This window comes from Leucoraja erinacea, chromosome 13 (genome assembly GCF_028641065.1).
Source record: "Leucoraja erinacea ecotype New England chromosome 13, Leri_hhj_1, whole genome shotgun sequence".
Classification (NCBI taxonomy): Eukaryota; Metazoa; Chordata; class Chondrichthyes; order Rajiformes; family Rajidae; genus Leucoraja; species Leucoraja erinaceus.
The window spans coordinates 38,268,596-38,289,380 of record NC_073389.1 but is presented as its reverse complement, the minus strand read 5'-3'; the positions used below and the strand labels follow the sequence as shown (position 1 = coordinate 38,289,380).

At 42.1% G+C, this 20,785-nt stretch overlaps 1 protein-coding gene across 8 annotated transcripts in view; it reads left to right on the top strand.

Moving 5' to 3' along the window:
- LOC129702883 (adhesion G-protein coupled receptor G2-like) overlaps positions 1-20,785 on the top strand; it is a 124,132-nt gene that overhangs the window by 23,668 nt on the left and 79,679 nt on the right. For all 8 annotated transcript variants that reach the window (XM_055644946.1, XM_055644949.1, XM_055644953.1 and 5 more), the window contains 2 exons: positions 19,441-19,473; positions 19,707-19,739. In XM_055644946.1, coding sequence (XP_055500921.1) covers positions 19,441-19,473; positions 19,707-19,739 — 66 coding nt within the window. The remainder of the gene's footprint in view (positions 1-19,440; positions 19,474-19,706; positions 19,740-20,785) is intronic.

Sequence of the window (20,785 nt, the reverse complement as noted above, 5' to 3'; positions counted from 1 at the left end):
CGGTATGGAACACCAGATATCGATCTATTCGCATCCAGGCTTAAGCACCAGTTATCAAACTATGTTTCATGGGAACCAGACCCTGGGGCAGCGGCGACAGATGCATTTTTGCTGCATTGGGGGAGTTTGTTTATTTATGCATTCCCTCCTTTCTGCCTCATCAGTCGAGTATTAAGGAAAATACAGCAAGATTCTGCGTCTGGTATTTTGGTAGTACCCGATTGACCTACTCAACCATGGTTCCCTGTGATACTCGACATTGTATTAGAACCATGCATCACCATCTGGCATAGACCAAATTTACTGGTTCATCCCGTAACAAAGGAAAGCCACCCATGTCAAAACCATATGAATTTATTAATTTGTAGAGTTTAAAAGCACCTCTACTGCATCTCAGACTGACGGACCGAACAGTGGACATTATTTCAGCAGCCCACAGACAGTCCACCAAAAAACAGTACCTGGTGTACATCAGGAAAAGGGATATGTACTGTCACAACAACAACATCAACCACAGATCAATGAACATCCCATCTGTTCTGGAATTCCTGGCAGGCCTCCATTACGATGAGGGGCTCAGTTATAGTGCCATCAACTGCGCCAGAAGTGCTCTGTCAACATACCTATGGCAAGGAACAGAGCAGCATTCTGTTGGGACACACCCCCTGGTAACTAAACTTATGAGGGGAATTTTTAATGTCAATCCCCTGAGAACCAGGTACTCCCAAATATGGGACGTGAGCATTGTACTGACCATGCTAAGGAACTGGTCTCCAGCTACAGCTCCCTACAGCAACTGACACTGAAAACAGTCATGCTGATGGCCTTGGTCATGGCACAAATTGTACAGTCGCTACATAAATTAAGACTGGACAACATGACTTCTTCATCTGGAAACTTAACTTTTCACATCAATGAATTAGTCAAGCAGAACAGACAGGGGTCAGCAGGCCTAAAAATAGAATTTAGGTCCTACCCGACAGATGATCGTCTCTGTATAGTAAGACACTTACTATTATATATGGAGTATACAAAAATCATCAGATGCAAAGAAATGGCACTTTTAATCAGCCACACAAAAAAGTGACAGTCCAGACCATCTCGAGATGGCTGAAACAGGTTCTAATAAAGGCTGGTGGATACCAACATTTTTAAATCTCACTCCACCAGGGCTGCAGCTACATCGGCAGCTATGCAGTTGGATGTTCCAATGGACCAAATCCTCAAGACAGCAGGATGGTCAATGGAGAAAACTTTCCAACGATTTTATCACAAACCAGTAATTAAACCTGGAACGTTTGCAGAAACAATTTTAAGTTCTGTAATATAATTTTACCCCATAAATAGGGGCTATAATTTGGTGTTAATAAATTTATCGTTGATTTCAACATCGAATTCATGTCTAATAATGTTAACACTATTCTTCCCATAATCATCAAGGCAGATGTGATGCATGGACTCGTTTCCACGGCATTAAATCACAGAGCTTTAAAATCTTCACGTAGTCACTCACGTGACTCCGAAGTAAAATAGTAAGATTAAACGAGAACTTACCAGTTCGAAGTTTGATCGTTATTTTATGAGGCGTACGTTGAGGGAATACGTGCCCTCCGCTCCCACCCTTGATCATATACTCAACTGGTATCTTCTTCTCTAATCTTACTATGTTTAAGTCATTACAGTTATCTGTGATTTCACACCGCTGCTTTGAAGAATGACACACATGCGTCCTGGCGGGGTTCTTCACGTAATTCCTCAACGTACTCCTCATAAAATAACGATCAAACTTCGAACTGGTAAGTTCTCGTTTAATCTTACTATTCTTTATCATATTCCCTGGTCCTCAGTCCACCAAACACACCCCCACCCCAATCATTTCAGCATCTATCCATTCATTGGCACTTGTAAGTGATCGGTCCTTTTAAAAACTGCCTGCAAAAACCATCTTGCTCATTAAGTTGCACCACATCAGCGGTGTCAGTTCAGTGCACGGTGAAACCCTACAATCTTGTTCACCAAGCTGCGATTAAAACTTTTAGCCCTTTAGTGAGTTTAGCTAACAGCTTTCTGAGATAACTGCAAAACTGTTTTATTAGCTAAAAATGGCATGCAGAAATTGTGAGGTCTTTCACCTCAGTCTCGGAATGTCCATTTAATTGATACAATTTTGGAATAGAACTATTTCAAATTTGACATGAAACATCCATGTTGAAAATCCATATGCCGGGACAGAACTTCCTAATGTATCTCTAACCCTAGAAAACAAAGTAGTTATTTGGAACTAAACCCAATTCTTTTGTCAATTAGGCAACATGTTTGCAGCTTATCTTAAATCTATGAAACCCTCAGCCTGGTTTTGATTGTAATTTGCATCATACAAAACCCTCCCACACCAAATTAAATACCGTGAGCTGAATTCAGAATTCTGCTTGTCAATAACTCCCACACAATGCATTTTTATAACTGTGTTTCTTTTCATTCCTTTTACCGCTAAGGTCAAAAAAGGTATCACTGTGGGAAGGACAAGGTAGGTTTGTCAGTTTAGAATTGATTGGCAAAGCAGCACATTATTTTTCACCTGGGAAATCAAACCCCAAATAATGTTTACCTTTGCTCAGTCCACCTTGGCCTATGTAATTTCCCAGTTGCCAAACATTTTAACTCCCCTTTCCACTCCCATACTGAGATTTCTGTCCTGGGCCTCCTCCCCTGTCAGAGTGAGGCCACATGCAAGTTGGAGGAACAGCTCCTCATATTTTACTTGGGCAGATTACAATCGAGCTGCATGAATATTGATTTCTCTAACCTCACATGAACCTTGCATTCCTTCTCTCTCCATCCCTCCCCCACCCTACTCCTCTTGCTAATTTTATCATTTGTATTCCTTCGTTATCACCACATCCCCAGCCAAAATAGACCATTGTGGGCTCCACCTTTCATGAGTCATCGATGTAGGCTCTGCTTTCCTCTGTAACTTCTCATACATCTAGTTTCCCTCACCCTGACTCTCAGTCTGATGAAGGGTCTTGACCTGAAATGTTACCTATTCCTTTTCTCCAGAGATGCTGCCTGACCCACTGAAATACTCCAGCATTTCATGCCTATCCCAAGTAATGTTAGTGGGACATATTTGAATGCCAGTAGGATGTGCTGGACAAAAATGGGCTGTATGGCAACAACCCAACCTAACAGGTGCGAGTCCAGAACAAGGGGCCACCACTGTACAACTGTGCAATACTCTCATGGTAGTGAGAATATGAAATGTTTACCATGTAGAGCAATTGAGATGATTAGCATGGATGTACAGGCAAGAAAGTTCAATAGATTCAGGATCAGTTCCTGTGGATTGGATGACAGTTAATGTTATCCCACTTTTCAAGAAAGGAGCGAGGGAGAAAACAGGGAATTACAGACCAGTTAACCTGACTTGGCTGGTGGGAAAGATGCTGGAGTCATTATTAAAGAGGTAATAATGGGGCATTTGGATAGCAGTAAAAGGATTAGTCCAAGTCAACATGGATTTATGAAATGTGACAAGTAAAATGAATGAAGGGGTGCCAGTGGATGTAGTGTATCTAGACTTTCAGAAAGCCTTTGATAAGGTTCCGCACGGGTGACTGGTGACTAAAATTAGAGCTCATGGTATTGGGGGTAGGTGTTGACATGGATAGAAAATTGGTTGGCAGACCAGAAGCAAAGAGTAGGAGGATGTGAGGAGGTTGCAGGGTGACCTGGACAGGTTGAGTGAGTGGGCAGATGCGTGACAGATGCAGTATAATATAGATAAATGTGAGGTATCCACTTTGGTGGCAAAAACAATGGGGCAGATTATTATCTCAATGGGATTAGGTTAGGTAAGGGGGAGGTGCAGCGAGACTTGGGTGGCCTTGTACACCGGTCACTGAAAGTTGGCTTCCTGGTACAACAGGCAGTGAAGAAAGCTAATGGAATGTTGGCCTTCATAACAAAAGGATTCCAGTATAGGAGTAAAGAGGTTTTTTGGCAGTTGTATAGGGCTCTGGTGAGACCACATCTGGAGTATTGTGTCCAGTTTTGGTCTCCTAATTTGAGGAAGGACATCCTTGTGATTGAAGCAGTGCAGCGTAGGTTCACAAGATTGATCCCTGGGATGGTGGGACTGTCATATGAGGAAAGATTGAAAAGACTAGGCTTGTATTCACTGGAGTTTAGAAGGATGAGGGGCGATCTTACAGAAACATACAACATTATAAAAGGACTGGACAAGCTAGATGAAGGAAAAATGTTCCCAATGTTGGGTAAGTCCAGAACCAGGGAGCCACAGTCTTAGAATAAAGAGGAGGTCATTTAAGACTGAGGTGAGAAAAAACGTTTTCACCCAGAGAGTTGTGAATTTATGGAATTCCCTGCCACAGAGGGCAGTGGAGGCCAAATTACTGGATGGATTTAAGAGAGAGTTAGATAGAGCTCTAGTGGCTAGTGGAGTCCAGGGATATTGGGAGAAGGCAGGCACGGGTTATTGATTGGGGACGATCAGCCATGATCACGCTGAATGGTGATGCTGGCTCGAAGGGCCGAATGGCCTCCTCCTACACCTATTTTCTATGTTTCTAACCTGGGCCCGCACTTCATCCTCCAGCACCTAGACCACCAAGAGACCTATGCGAGGATTGTGTTTATTGATTTTAGCTCTGCATTCAACATCATTGTGCCAGAACTACTACACCTATTTTCTATGTTTCTAAAGTTAGAAACACTGATGAGAGGAATTTATATTGCTGGGGCCAACTGTGATAAATTAGGAGAAAACGTTAAGAAACCGTGATATTCCTCTTGGGGCTAAAAAGCCAAATTCATTGCTGTAGATTCTTGTGACACCAGTTTTCTGGTAGAAAGCTTTTATTTGCTCTTCTGCCAGCATTGTGCTCAGATCAGTCACATAAATGAAGATTATAGTGTGTCTGGAAATTTTACTGGATCTACCCGCATTCAGCCAATGTCATTTCAGCTGGTGGGCAGCAGGAACCCTGTTAACAGGGAGGGAAACGGTACAATGGCTGAGGACAATCCCAGCTAGAATTTCACTGTGCATTCTAAAGAGGATTAAAATAGCACCAATCCATGGGATTACCTTTAAAAATTAGCACTTTACTTCTAAAGTATTTTCACTATGCTGAAACTGACTAAGCTTGACCGTCACGGAGTTGATTTCTTTATTTGTTTAACATAGATGCAAATTTGCTGCAAGGCTAGCATTTATAGCCCATTCCTATTCACTCCATCACCAAGGAGCAACTTTGATGTTGACCACTTTAATTTAGTTTAGTTTAGAGATACAGCGCAGAAACAAACCCTTCAGTCTGCTGAGTCTGCACCGACCAGCAATCCTGTATACTGATACTACACACAATGGGGATAATTTTACCAAGCCGATTAAAATACATATCTCTTTGGAGTGTCGGAGGGAACCGGAGCACCCAGAGAAAACCCACACGCATCACGGGGTGAATGTACAAACTCCATATGGCCAGCCCCTGGAGTTTGGTGCTGTAAGGCAGCAACTCTACTGCTGCACCATCATGCCACCCATTTGTTCGACCAAACCCAGATTCTCCTACATTCATTGCTTAAAGATTAAGCCGATTGAATTATAACATAGATCTTCACATATTAAATACATGTAAATGTTTTAAAAAGTTCCACATAAGCACTAGAACTGCTGAAATAACTGCATAAACTGACCAAGCTACCACATGTGGGGATGGTAGATCTACATAATACTGCATGTGAAAGAAAGAAAGATTATCCATTCATCGAACTTAATTTCTAACCAATTGCTTTTATCAGCAGAGTTGGTGGTAACTGTCTGATGGAGTCCATGTCTCATAATACTTAATCAGTGCAATGTCATGAGCAGACATGGAAACACCTGTGCCCTTACTTCTTGTCTTATCCTTTTAGGTCAACAGCAAATGCTGCATCACTCAAGGACCTGTTGTAAATACACAAGATTGAATTGTGTGTTTAATCTGCCCTGACTAAATTTACCTTTCTGTTGACTCTAGTGGAAAGGGAAATGGAGCTTGATACCTAATGGGAAGCCATACCATCTCCTATTACCATTAAGAAAATGAGTAATTGGCTTTAAAAGAGTAAATCAATTTGTTGAGTCTACCATGACATGGTACAAAGACCTCAAGCAGTGGAAGATGTTTATTTTCTGGTTGCTGGGACACATTAACAAGTTTTGTTTCCAGGCAGCAGATTAGTATGTAATTACATGGGGATTTGAAATGATGAGGCTTGGTGTGTATATACCGACTGATGAATAGCTTTACATTTCAGTCGTATCATCAGCAACATCATTCATTTTCTATTCTGTTCAATTTTTATCAGTTAAAGGAACATTTAAGACATTTAGAACGGAGACACCTTTTCTCATAGAGAGTTGTGAGTGTGGAATTCTCTGCCTCAGAGGGCGGCGGAAGCAGGTTCTCTGGATGTTTTCAAGAGAGAGCTAGATAGGGCTCTTAAAAATAGCGGTGTCAGGGGATATAGGGAGAAGGCAGGAACGGGGTACTGATTGGGGATGATCAGCTATGATCACATTGAATCGCAGTGCTGGCTCAAAGGGCCAAATGGCCTACTCCTGCACCTATTGTCTATTGTCTATAACACCATCCCCATGCAAAGAGTGCAATAGGATGACTTCTAAAATAATGCAACATGAAACAGTCCCTTTGTCCACTAAGTACCATTAAGTACCCATTGAAAGTGGCAATACAAGTGGATAGGATGGTAAAGAAGGCATTGGGCTTGCTAGTGTTCATCAGTCAGAGCACTGAGTATAAACATTGGGAGGTCATGTTGTGGATGTATACACATTTGGCTAGGCCACATTTGGAGTATTGTATGCAGTTCTGGTCACCACATTACTGGAAGGATGTGGATGTTTTGGAGAGGATGCAGAAGAGGTTCACCAAGATGTTGCCTGGACTGCTGTGGTTTAACTATCAGGAGAGGTTGGACAAACTTGGATTGTTTTCGCTGGAGCATCAGATTTACCATAGAGGGAGTCTAGTAAAGATTCACCAGAATGATTCCTGGGATGATGGGGCTGTAATTTGGGAAGAGTTTGGGTCAACTTGTCCTGTATTCACTCTGGTTTAGAAACGTGAGTTATTTTCGAGAAAATGTTCCCCACTCACCCTGTGCAGGTTCATAGGTTAATAGGCCTGAATGTGTAGATAATTGGTAGGAACTGGGAGGGAATTGATGGAAATGTAGGGAAAATAAAATGGATTAGGATAAGAAGAGTATAGAAATAGGCACTAGATGGTTGGCATGGAATCAGTGGACGTAGGACCTGTTCCCATGCTGTATCCCTCTGATTCCTTAATCTTAGTTAACATCATTGAGTTTAATTTGCATTGCTCCAATACTTGAATCTGTTCATTAACCTAAATAGCCAGCTAAACACATGCCCTCAGGTGCTGACGGGTCAGAACCCTTTACAGTCAGAGCAATGACTTTCTATAGCCCACTATATTCATGTAATTTTAACTGTATTTGTAATAATGACATTAGGTTTAGTTGTAGCAACAGTTTAGTGCCACTTTAATAGCAAATTCTGCAGCTTTCACTTAAACTCCCATGGAGATGTGAGCACCATCAAGCTCAGATCAATAGCTCCCTTGTGCGCACAGCTGATGCAAGGCGATTAACAAGCTTTGCCTCAATCCTTTAATTATTTATTTCATTGCCACTATTATTGTAATGAATTCAGTGGTATGGAATGAAAACCCATTTGATCGTATCTATTGTCAGCTTGTGAAAGGATTGGCCAAAAATAAAAGGCTCTCATTGATTTTGATACTTAATACGTTACCCCACTCTGAGCTATCTTGTTTGACCTTCAAACTGAAACTGAAATGATTAGCAACAAGCTCAACTCAAGAAGCCCATTGCAATAGGACATGTATATTGCAGTACTTATGGGGCACAGAGCGTTAACATGCAGCAATAATTTATTTCTCCCAGAAGCCATTGTTCTCTTTTGAAGAAGTAACCTGATACATCTTCAAAAGAGCTTGGTTGGTTGGGAGCGCTGTGAGTTGGATACCCTGCCAGTAGCATGTTCATTATTTTGACATATTTAGTTTTTTTTGGTATGTCAGAGAGTTTGTTTTACTGTCTCTCGGGGTGTATTATGTGGGGGGAGTTGGGGGGAAAAGGGGGAATCCGTTTTTCAATCACTTCCTTGACGGAGAGGCGACTTTTTCCATGTCGTTTTTTCGCCTCTCTTCTCGCAGCCTAACAGCTTGGATTGGAGTGGCCTTTCCAGGAGTCGGGCCCAGAGCTTCAGCAGCGGGTGCACTGTGGACTTTTCCATCACGGAGCGGGGCGAACCCTTGCCGGGGGTCGCCAGAGAGGAGTGCTCCAATTGCCGGCCTGGCGACCTTGACATCATGGGGCTGTGGTCTGCGGAGCTTTTAGCCGCGGGCATGGCGTGGACTTACCATCTGTAGTCTGGGATCCCTTGCTGGGGATCACCAGAGAAGAGCTCTGACCGCCGGCCTGCGGCCTATAACATCCTGAAACCATGATCTCCGGGAGGAAAGTGGCCGATTCGGGCACTCATAGCCTCGGAGTGTGTTCGATCGTCCCGACATCAGAGTTTCAATCCCGACGATTGGGCCTGTACATCCGGCCATCCGTAACAGCGTCTACGGAGGGTTCATGGCTCTGACCATGGATGAACAAAGGAGGAGGACTAACTGAACTTTGTTGCCTCCCACCACAGTGAAGAATGCTGTGGTGGATGTTTGTGTTTGATTTTATGATGTATTGTGTGATCGGGGCTGGCCTACTTTGGGGTTGTGGTGGCGTTGCGGTGGCGACGACCCGACTTCAGAGCCTCGGAAGCTCGGCTGCTGGCCCAGTGGATGACATCGTTGGGAGCTCGCAGGTCCCAGGTTGGTGACCAGTTTTCCGGGGCTCCCGCAACAACAGCTTCGTCCATTGGACTGGAGGGTGGCAGCTTCGTCCGCCCCGGGCCGTGGAGTTTGAACCGGCCTGTTTGCGGAGCTCGGATTCGGCCGCGGGACTTACCATCACCCGGCAGGGTCCCAACATCGAAAGCCTGGATCGCCTCAACGCAGAGGGAGAACGGAGGGAAGAGACAAGGACTTTAAGACTTTGCCTTCCATCACAGTGATGAGGTGCCTGGTAGACTCAATGTAGTGGATGTTAAATCTGTGTTCATTGTGTGTTTTGTAATTTTATTCTATGTTATGACTGCAAGGTTCGTAATTTCGTTCAGACTTAAAAGTCTGAATGACAATAAAGGATACTTTGACTTTGACTTTTTTTCCCAACTGTATCACTACATGACAAATTCATTTCACTGTACCTTGGTTGGTGCATGTGACGAATAAGTTTGACTTTGACTTTTGACTTTGATACAGTGTCAACAGTGCCTTGTTAAAATCAGGATTCACCATTCCATCTCATATCTGTTTGTTTATTGCCTAATGATTAGTGGAACTGTTTATATCTCAAGCAAGCTTCTTTCCAACTATTTATGGAATTTATTTTTAAACCTACGCGTGGCATTACCTAGCCATTACTACTGGAGTTAACCTCTTTTCCTTGCTGTTGTTTTTGGTTTCAAGATCCAAACTGTAGGTTTCGATCTTGGGTTCCTGGGACAATAATACAAAAGTCTAGACTGGTGGGATTGGTTGGAGGTCAGAGTTCCCCTTTCATTCCTGGCCGCTAATTTCAAAAGTACACAATACATTCATACTAGTGAAACAAGTCCATTTTCATCAATTAAGTTCCAATCATATTGATCCTTCATATTACTCCCTTGGTCCTCTCAGAAGTGCAAAATATTGGATGACGGAGCTCATTCATGAGATAAAATTCTGCCCCTTACACACAAAGCCATGTGCGGGTGATACACAAGAAGGGTCTTCATTTTAATGTCAGAAATATGAACCTGGTCTGACAGAATGATTATCTATCTCTGCAAGGGTCTGAAAATATTCTAGTTGCATTGAACAAAATATTAGGGAGAGTGATCTGGGAATGCTGCGAAAAATTAAACATCCCAATATTAGATGGCTACTATGGTCCATTGGTTATCAAATTGGATTGATTGCTTAGAATTCCTGAGAACCGATCACACTATGGAGCAAGAGCAAGATTCAACTTTCAGATTAACAACTCTGATGAATTGGAAAAAAGCCTGTTTCTCCCTTGTATCAGATGCTGACATTCATACTGATATTCTTCTTGATGTATTTCTAACATTTGCAATGTCTGTTTATATTTTTTGTAGCTCTGTTAATCTTTATTTTGTGACGGAAACGCTTCATCGCTGGTATTCTTTGCCACTCCCTCCTTCACAGAGAGTCCAGAAAAATGTGGCACACCAGTGTGACAATAGCACATGGCTGAGTATGCCCTGTCAAAGCTACTCAATAACATTGTCTTCCTCATAGTCCCATTGAATCACGCAGAAAACTGCGCCCCTATTATCTTAGTGATCTAATGTCATGACCCTGGCCATTTTGAAATGCACCTACAATTCACTCACACCACGTTATTGAAACTGGTAACTAGTTCTACTGCAGAAACCAACAAGCACCCTTCCACTCCCTCACCCACCTCCCAACTTATCCAAGATGCATGTTGGGCCATTGCCCACTAACACCTAAACTCAAGTTTCTGTGGGGGCGTTAGGATTTGCGTGTATGTTCATGGCATTTATTATCATTTGCATTCTGCAGCAAGTCAATAACTTACTAAATTGTTTAAAAGATAAGTTGGCTTTTGTGCAGGTAAAACTTATTATTGAATCCTAATCCATTTAATCTTTTACTCTTTGTGCACAAACATTCTGCAAGATATCACCTTTAGGTGATCTGGAAAGACTAACAGATTAATGATGAAAGCAGCTGTTCTTTTTTTGTAAAAAAAAAAGGGACTGCAACTATACTTCAAACGCCTTGCAGATTAAGGATTAAATTATGAAAGACATTTGATATTAACACATTCTGGCCCTTGTGCAATATTTGCCTGACGTTTATAGTTAAGCACTGTTTCAGTGAGGTAGTCTCGTTATTGTAGACAAATGAAAGGAAGATTTGATGCAGATCAGTTGAAACCTTAAAATGATATTGTATTTGCCAGGGGTCTTGGCGTGGGTTTACAGTAACTTGAGGATTCCTGATTCAGCTTTGCTCTGTCAATTTCAAGGGCAACTGAACTGCAGGTATACGTTGGTGACATTTTGGGTCGGGATCCTACAGTCGTACTGAAGAAGCATCCCGACCTGTAAAATCCCTATCGATTTTCTCCAGAGATGCTGCTTGACCATTGTAAGAAATTACACTGTTAAATTAATTCTCCGATCTATCAAGAATAGCATCATGTGTGTGGTTGCTATCTCGTGATATCATGTACCTATCTCGTGACAACATGTACCTTGCTTCTTGAGCTGCATGATATAAAAGATGCCTGTCCAATTCTCTTCTGCCTCACAGTGGTTGTAAAGGTCCAGCCAACTCCTTGCTCACAATGTTTTCTCAAATTTCCTCCTCATGCTAAAGAAGTTCATTCATCTCTTCAATGCCCTCTTTAATGTCAGTGGGAGTGCTCCTGTCAATACTATTCTCCCACTTATTTTTCTGTGACTCGTTCTGTATAACATGGCCATCAATTTCCCTGTCCCCCACCCCCTCCAGCTCTTCTGGTACCCACCTCTTTGGTGCGTTTTGGATGTGTGAGGAAACAGGAGCAACTGGGGCATATACGAAGACTGTTAGATATAGTTCTTAGAGCTAACGGAATCACGGAATATGGGGAGAAAGCAGCAATAAGGTACTGATTTTGGATGATCAGCCATGATCATATTGAATTGCGATGCTGGCTCAAAGGGCCAAAGGCCTACTCCTGCACCTATTTTCTTTCTATGTTTTTATGTCTCAACTCCACACCAACACAGTGCCCAAGATCAGGGTGAAATATGGGTCACTGGGGTTATGAGGCACAAACCTCATAATTCTAGTATCACACAACTCTCAAAAGAGTAAGAATAAGATATAATTTAATAAATAGGCACAGCTTCAGTCTCAGACGCCCCTTGGGTCTGCCCCTTGATTCAGTGCCATGGCCTGTCCTGTTCGCGACATTCTCTTATCCACTCTGTGTCTAGAAACATATCAATCTCAGACTTTAATAGACTTCCCAAGATTTTTATCTCTCTCCTGAATTTTTTTTATTTCAGTCTCAAACAGATGATACTTTGACCTGAGAATACCTTCTGGCATTGGCCTTTAGACTGATAGGAAGCAGCCTTCTGGTATTTAATATGTCTCAGTGTTAGATTGCTTCACATACTTCTGAGCAGCAATAAGTATAGTGTATTTTAGTTCAGAGATACCCCTGTCACTATCACTCTGTACAGGACAGATCCCCCAAGCCAAGAATCCATCTTGGAATTGTTTCTACATCAACTTCTGAGGTTAGTAAATCTTTGATTGTGTGGAGATCCAAGCTGTGCTCAGAACTATCAAAACTCTGCACCACTTTGGCTTGACTCCCTTAGTTTGGTACTCTTCCTGTTTTGCAGTAAAGGTCAACATGCCACTTTTCTTCCAAGCTACTTGTGCTTTACACTCTGCCTTTTCTGATCCAGTACACCAAGTTCCCTCTGAACATAAACTTTATCTGGTTTCCCCTCAGCCAGAGAGTTCAAATGTACCCCTAGAGTCCACTAGGGATATGTTGACTGGCAAATATCCATCCACACTATGCCTATTTTGTTTTGTTATTCCCCACTCCATGTCATTTTTTTACACATGCATGGTTTTGCAGTGATGTTGTTGAGGACAGGGTTGGTTGAACTGGTTGAACAATGTAATTTTTTTAAATTCATCCATGGGCGTTGGTGCTAACATTTGATCTCTATAAAAGGGGATCAGCTGGAGCCACAAGCGACTGCAGTTGCAGGAATCTTGAGCTAAACACAAACAAGTTAGGCAGCATTTGTGGAGGGAATAAACAGACAATCATTGAAAATGGGCCCCAACCCGAAAACGTCATCTGTCCATTCCCTCCCCAGATGCAGCCTGACCTAGTGAGTTCTCCAGCACTTCGTGTTTTGCTACCCTCAAGAATCACTTGAGTGCCTCCTGCTGTAACTGGTACAAGAGGGAAATAATTTAGTGCGATCAGCTTTTTTCAATGATTGGGATAATTTTCATGTTATGTAAAGACAAAACCACCCAACAGCAGAATGAGGGAAAAAACAAAGTGCTGGAGTATGTCAGCGAGTAGGCAACGATTCGGATTGGGACAACTACAGACTGATCAATCCTGATCGGAAACATCACCTATCCATGTTCTCCAGAGATACTGCCTGGCCGGTTAAGTTACTCCAGCATTTTGTGTCTTTACTTGGTAAACCAGCATCAATGGTTCCTTGTTTCTACAACCAAATGAAGGACCCCACTATTATAATGGTGAAACTATCAATAGTTCTTCAGCAAACAACAGCTATTACTGTGCTCTCCTCAACTCCCCTGCTAAATGACTTCAGCCCAAAGTGTGATGCAATCTGCATTCCAATGTGCATGCCACGGCTAGGCAGCAGATTCAAACCTGACATCACGTAGACGATCAAAGAGAAGGCTGCTGAACACATCATTGCAAAGCCATTAATAATGTTACCAGCTTCTTCCTGGTGAAACCTGAAATACCTGTCCTGGAAAAACATTGCTGATTGTGAGCTGCTTTGTAGAGTGTGTAAAGAGTAAAGTGTGACTGGCACTTTCCAGAATTAATAATATCTATATTGCTAAAAGTCTGATCTCGACCACTTCCTGTTGTTCTGTATATTGATTTTAGAAAAAAACGCTGCCACTTACGGCTGTGATTTTTGGCCATCTTACCCAGAATCCCCCTCCGCTGCGCAGGACAAGAGGATTTTTACCATCGATGAAAAATAAAAGAGTTATTAGAGTTATAAAAATGTTGAGATTCTCTCTCCTGAAGGCCAAGCCACTTCCGGAGGGACTATAAAACCCGGTAGCGTTGAATGCCTCTGTCAGTCTCTGCATGATGGGGGAAGCGAGAGGGTCACGTCTCTCAGTCTGAGCTGTGAATAACACTGATCACATATCTACTAAACTGTGAGTAGTTTTACTAACTGTCAGTGTCCTTAATATGGTTTGAAAATATAGTTTAGAAATGCTAAAGCTGTTTCCTTTGGTTTGGAAATGCTAAAGCTGTGTTGCCTTTAGTTTGGAAATGCTAAATGCTAAAGCTGTGTTGCCTTTGGTTTGGAAATGCTAAAGCTGTTTTGCCTTTGATTTGGAAATGCTAAAGCAGTGTTGCCTAATTAAAGTTGCCTTGCCTATTTAAATTTGCCTTGCCTAATTAAAGTTGCCTTGCCTCCTATATAATTAAAAGTCTAATCTTGACCACTTCCTGTTTGCGCTTTGGATTGATTTTAGAAAAAACGCTACCACATACGGTTGAGTTTTTTGTCCATCTTACTCAGTCCCCCTCCGCTCAACTGATGTCGAGGATTTTTCCCATTGTGGTAAAATAAAAGAGTTATTAGTGTTTAAAAATGGTTGAGATTCTCTCTCCTGTCAATCATGCCATGGAGGCCACACCCCTTCTGGTGGGAGGGACTATAAAGCCCAGAAGTGTGGGCAAAGCTCAGTCTCTGCAAGATGGAGGAGGGAGATGTCACGACTTGCTGTCTTTAGTGGCCTTGCACCCTGCTTGAAATGGTATGAAACTGCACTTGAATTTGGTGGTCTTGCACCCTGCTTGAAGTGGTAAGAAGCTGCACTTGAATTTGGTGACCTTGCACCCTGCTTGAAATGGAATTTCAAGGAATAACCGTGTCAACTGCAAGGCCACCAGCCATGAGTGAGTGACCTGCCAGCACAACAGGCTTGAGTGACTGAGCCGCAAGCCCAAGAATCCATTTGGCCCTCAATGTCCAATCTAACCCTCTGGAAACCAGTCCTTCAGCCCACAACACCCATACTAGCGCTCCAGAAAGTCCCCCCACTGCCCACCAATATTGGAATTGGTGGAGAGGTGGAATATTGCGTTGGGGGACCAGCCATCCCGTGTGATGCTGGGACCCAATGGGTCCCACTTAGTCTAGTTATTTTCTAGATCTACCAATGAAGGTAAGCAGTGTGTTTTCACTGTGCATGAAAACCTTAGATGTTATTGAGCAAGACCTCAATATTGCCCCTGAGATAAGTTGAGAGGTTTAGTTTAGTTTATTTTCAAAATAGTGTGGAGATCGGCCCTTCAGGCCACCGAGTCTGCTCTGACCAACAATCACCCATCAACTAGTTCTATCCGACACACTAAGGACAATTAACCTACAACCCTGCACCACTTTGGAACGTGGGAGGAAACAGGAGTACCCGGAGAAAACCCACGCGGGCACAGGGAGAATGTACAAACTCCATACAGATGGTATCCAAGTTCAGGATTGAACCTGCCGCAGTAAAGCAGCAATTATGCTGCCCAGGTGGGTGGGGGAACTTGTTTTGCTTCCGTAGACCAAATTACCAGTTTTCCCTCATGAATGCAGCATAGTGTGTTGTAAGTGTATTGTAGATGCACTATAAAATGGACTGGATCACTACATTAGATCAGTAAGATAATGGAGGGACATATTCGTGCACAAATCAATGCAAGTGTGACGCAGACTGTTTTACTGAGTACTTCTGGCAGGGCACATGCTGCCGTATGTTATTGTCACACTCCAGAGCTGGTGTATCTGAACTTTCCGTGAGGGAGGGTGTGGCAAAGAATCTCAGCGATGATACGTTTCTGTCACTAAATAAATATTACCAGTGCTATGAAGAAAACAAACAGACGCTGCAAATATTAGAAATACACTAAAAAAATATCAAGGGCACAAATTGCACGAATGTCAGTATCTGATTTAAGGGAAAAACAGGTGTGGTCATTTCATCAGCAAAATTGATCTGAAATGTGATGCTTGCCCTTTTTAAAAAAAAAAGTGGGTGATAAATCTATAATAATATTAAAATGTCTGTTTGACCAGGAAATTCAGACTAATGACTGCATTTCATATTGTAAAAACCCTTCTTCCCGCTCCCCTGCTATCTGTCTGAAGAAGGGTTCTGACTCAAAACATTGCCTTTCTATGTTCTCCAGAGATGCTGCAAGACTCACAGTTACTACAGCACTTTATGTCTTGTTTCATAGTTTGTTCTGTCTGATATCACTGGAAACGATGTGCCATGCACTGTGCTGTTGTCTCCCTCTGCTGGTCATAAAATGCATGGGTACTGTGAATAAGGACAAATAATATTAGAGGGATGGAGACCAAAAACTTCAGATGCTGTAAAAAATACTCAAGTATCTGTTAAGGGCCTGTCCCACTTACGCGACTTTTTCGGCGACTGCTGGCACCCGTCATAGGTCGCCGAAATTTTTCAACATGTTGAAAATTCAGCGGCGACCAGAAAGACGCTATGACTCTTTGGGTGACTAGGAGACTACTTACGACCATACAGGCGACACCTTGGTGACATGTAGCGGGGTGAAGCTTGTATGGTTGTGAGTAGTCGCCCAAAGAGTCGTACCTTGTTCTGGTCGCCGCTGGATTTTCAACATGTTGAAAATTTTTGTCGAACTGTGTAGTGGCCATTTGGCCTGTTTTGCATGTCATTGTGGATGGCATGTTCCTTTAAATTTTAGACTGCCCGTTATAATGTGGGAGGAATTTATGACGTGTCTTTGGGCGTGTTTATGCAGCTTAACTGCTTGCGTGGTAGTTTATTTGGTTTCATTCGTTTTGGAGTGAAGAGGGAGAAGGTTAATCCTTCGACCATGTCAAGCCACATGTCGAGCCACATGTCAAGATCATGTGAAGCATGGAGACATGAGGAGTTTTCTAGTATCTGAAATAATGAGCTGGAGTTCGAAGAAGATTGCCGGAACAAGTCGGAAAAACCTTGGACGTATCTTACTGTTTTATATCTACAGTAAAGAAAATATTCATTAAAAGACTGTGCTGAAGCTTTATGAAAGGAGAAGCTCTGAAGGTCTCTGAGGCAGCTTGCATGCGTACCGAAGATACTCCCCTTATCCCGTCTCACCCAATTAGTGGCTAGGGAGTTAATTTCCTGAAAGATTTGAAAAATCTGCCGCTACAAACTGTAACGGCCTCTGACGGGTGCCGGAAGTCTCCAAAAAAGTTGCGTAAGTGGGACAGGCCCTTTAGGATTTACATGTATGTTCATGGCATTTATTATCATTTGCATTCTGCAGCAAGTTAATAACTTACTAAATTATTTTAAAGATAAGTTGGATTTTGTGCAGTTAAAACTTATTATTGAATCCTAATCCATTTAATCTTTTATCCTTTGCGCACAAACATTCTGCAAGATATCACCTTTTGGTGATCTGGAAAGACTAACAGATTAATGATGAAAGCAGCTGTTCTTTTTTTGTAAAAAAAGGGTCTGAAACTATTCTTCAAACGGCTTGCAGATTAAGGATTAAACTATTGAATGACATTTGATATTAACACATTCTGGCCCGTGCAATATTTGCCTGACGTTTATAGTTAAGCACTGTTTCTGTGAGGGAATCGTAGTCTCGTTATTGTAGACAAATGAAAGGAAGATTTGATGTAGATCAGTTGAAACCTTAAATTGCGATTGTATTTGCCAGAGGTCTTGGCGTGGGTTTACAAAAACTTGAGGATTCCTGATACAGCTTTGTTCTGTCAATTTCAAGGGCAACTGACCTGCGGGTATACATTGGTGACATTTTGGGTCGGGACCCTACATGACACTGTTTCTTGATTACTTAATTGTAAATTAATTCTCCGATCTATCAAGAATAGATTCATGTGTGCGGTTGCTGGTCCATGTTGTACATCTCGTGATATCATGTTCCTTGCTTCTGGTGCTACATGATTTAAAAGATACCGGACCAATTCTCTTCTGCCTCACTGTGGTTGTAGAGGTTCAGCGAGTAAACTTCTCTCAAATCTCCTTGTTCACAATGTTTTCTCAAATTTCCTCCTAATGCTAAAGAAGTTCATTCAGCTCTTCAAGTCAATGCCCACTTTAATGTCAGTGGGAGTGCTCCCATCAATCCCATTCTCCCACTATTATTTTCCTGTGACTGTTTCTGTATAACATGGCCATCAATTTCCCTGTCCCCCGCCCCCTCCAGTTCTTCTGGTACCCACCTCTATGGAGCTTTTTGGATATAATAATAATAATAATAATAATAATAATAATAATAATACCATTTATTGTCTTAAATAAATGTACGTACGAAATTTCATTCCTGCATTCATAACATCAAAAAAGAAACCAAGACACAATTAACACAATTTACATAAACATCCATCGCAGTGAGACTCCAAACACCTCCTCGCTGTGATGGAAGGCAAAAGTCGTGTCTCTCTAGTCTCTTCCCTGTTCTTTATTCTTCTCCCGAGGCGACTGGGGCTCCCGATATTAAAGCTCCCGGCGGGCAATGGTAAGTCTCGCGGCCGTTAAAGTTGCGCCGGGCGATGTAAGGCCCTTCTCCGGGTTGTTTTGACCCCGCGATTCGGGCGTGAGTAGTTGCCATTGCGGGAGCTCCGAAAAGCGGTCTCCTACCAGGGACTTGCGAGCTCCCGATGTTATTGTCCACTAGTTTCAGTTATGTCAAATATACTATCATCTTCCTATTTGAACCAACCACAGTGCACAGCAAAGAACTATAAGATGAAGAAGGGTCTCGATTCAAAAAGTCACCTATTCCTTCTCTCCAGAGATGCTGCCTGTCCTGCTGAGATATTCCAGCATTTTGTGTCTATCTTTGGTGTAAACCAGCATCTGCAGTTCTTTCGGAAGCACTTTATAATACTGGACACCTGCTTACAGTTCCTGCTCTTGTGAAACATTGTAATGGAATGGGAACACTTTATCGTTGTTTTTGTGCTGCCGTGTAATGGTCTTAAAGCACCGACAGTCTCAACTTTGCATTATCGAAGGTAGCAGTTCCCTATGCTGTCTCTCCACTAGAATGCACTCAGTCTGTAGCAGCACCTGTCAGAAATGTAAGTGAGTTCTGTTCTTGTTGGCTTCATGCATTCAAGAATTCTTGTCCCTGAACTTGCTTCCCTTCTGCTTTTAACGCAGCTAACTTGCACTTTTTACAGATCTCAAGGACTATTTGGGAATCGAGACTGTGAAATGTTGACTTGATGAAAGTAGAATGGGACAGATTGCGGATTCAGCAACGAATAACGCAATTTGGTACTTGCTTGGTCCCCAATAAAGGGCAAATTGTTTGAGCTGGAGAGCATATCTCACTCGCTCCAATCCTATTGTTTACCAACACTGCGTACAGTAACAATCTCTCCCTGTCTGTTTTCAGCGACTGGCTCTACAGACTCTATGAACACCACAGGTATCAAGTTTCCTTATTGTTTAATGCGTGGTATCAATTATGTAACAGTATAGTGCTAAAGTTGAAAATTACAGTTGAAACATAATTTTTGTCTTAACAACTTGATGAGCTGAAACTACTGTGAAATTAAAAGCAATGTTTACCATTTGTTCGGGAGTTGTTGGCTAGTTGTATTGGCATTGCGACATTGGTTTTCTCCTATGTCTGATCTAATCCCAGTTACTTTCTTTCAGTTACTACCAACACCCTCACATCGATCACAACAGGTACCAGAAACGTCTTTCTTATAGTGGTCGCAGAGAGATTTCACACCAAATATGTCCTGCTAAGTTTCAGAAGATAACTGATAGATAATTCAAATAAAACATGGCAGTTTAACTGCAAAATAAGTGAATTTTATTTATATTATGAAAATAATTATTTAAATGCCATAATTATGGATGAACATAGTTGGAATAATAGCATGATGATTTTAAGTCTATTAGTCCGGCATGATTTGTGTTACCTTAATGTCACGCATGCATGCATCATATATGTGTTACTGTATACCTGAACTAATCTATTGTCTATTTTTAGATGGTGTTCTTTCCCACACCCTTAAATATAATTCTTCACACTTTTTATTCCTTATCTCAATCCGGTTCTTGAGAATATAATTTGTATAATTAAATTATTCCTCCCAAACAGAAAGGGATTGACATGGGGCATAAAACAGTACAGCACAGAAACAGGCCCTTCGGCCCATAATGTCTGTATCGAACATGATTCAAATTAAACAATAATGATAATAATAATAATAATAATAATACCATTTTATTGTCACTACACGCATGTACAATGAGATTAAAAGCAGCTCCTACTCAGTGCAGACATGTAATTAATCAAAAAACAAAGACAAAAACAAAGGGGGGGGGGAGGATAAGGTGCACAGTTCTGCGGCGCTATACACATATCTATAAAAAGACAATGGATGAATAGAGTGAATAAATAGGATTCCTATATGCAATTACAGTACAAATTACAGTAGGTGGATAGATGGAAGTCTGGGAGTTTGGCTGTGAAGTCAATACATGTATGAGTTCAGGGAGGTTATGGCTTTTGGAAAGTAACTGTTTTTGAATCTGTTTGTCCTTGTTCTGATGCACCTATAGCGCCTCCCTGAGGGCAGCAGGTCGAACAGGCCAAACGCAGGATGGGAGCTGTCCTTGATGATGTTCTTCACCCTGCTGAGGCAGCGGGAGACGTATATGTCCATCAGAGAGGGGAGAGGGCAGCCAGTGATCTTCTGTGCTGCCCTAACTACCCTCTGAAG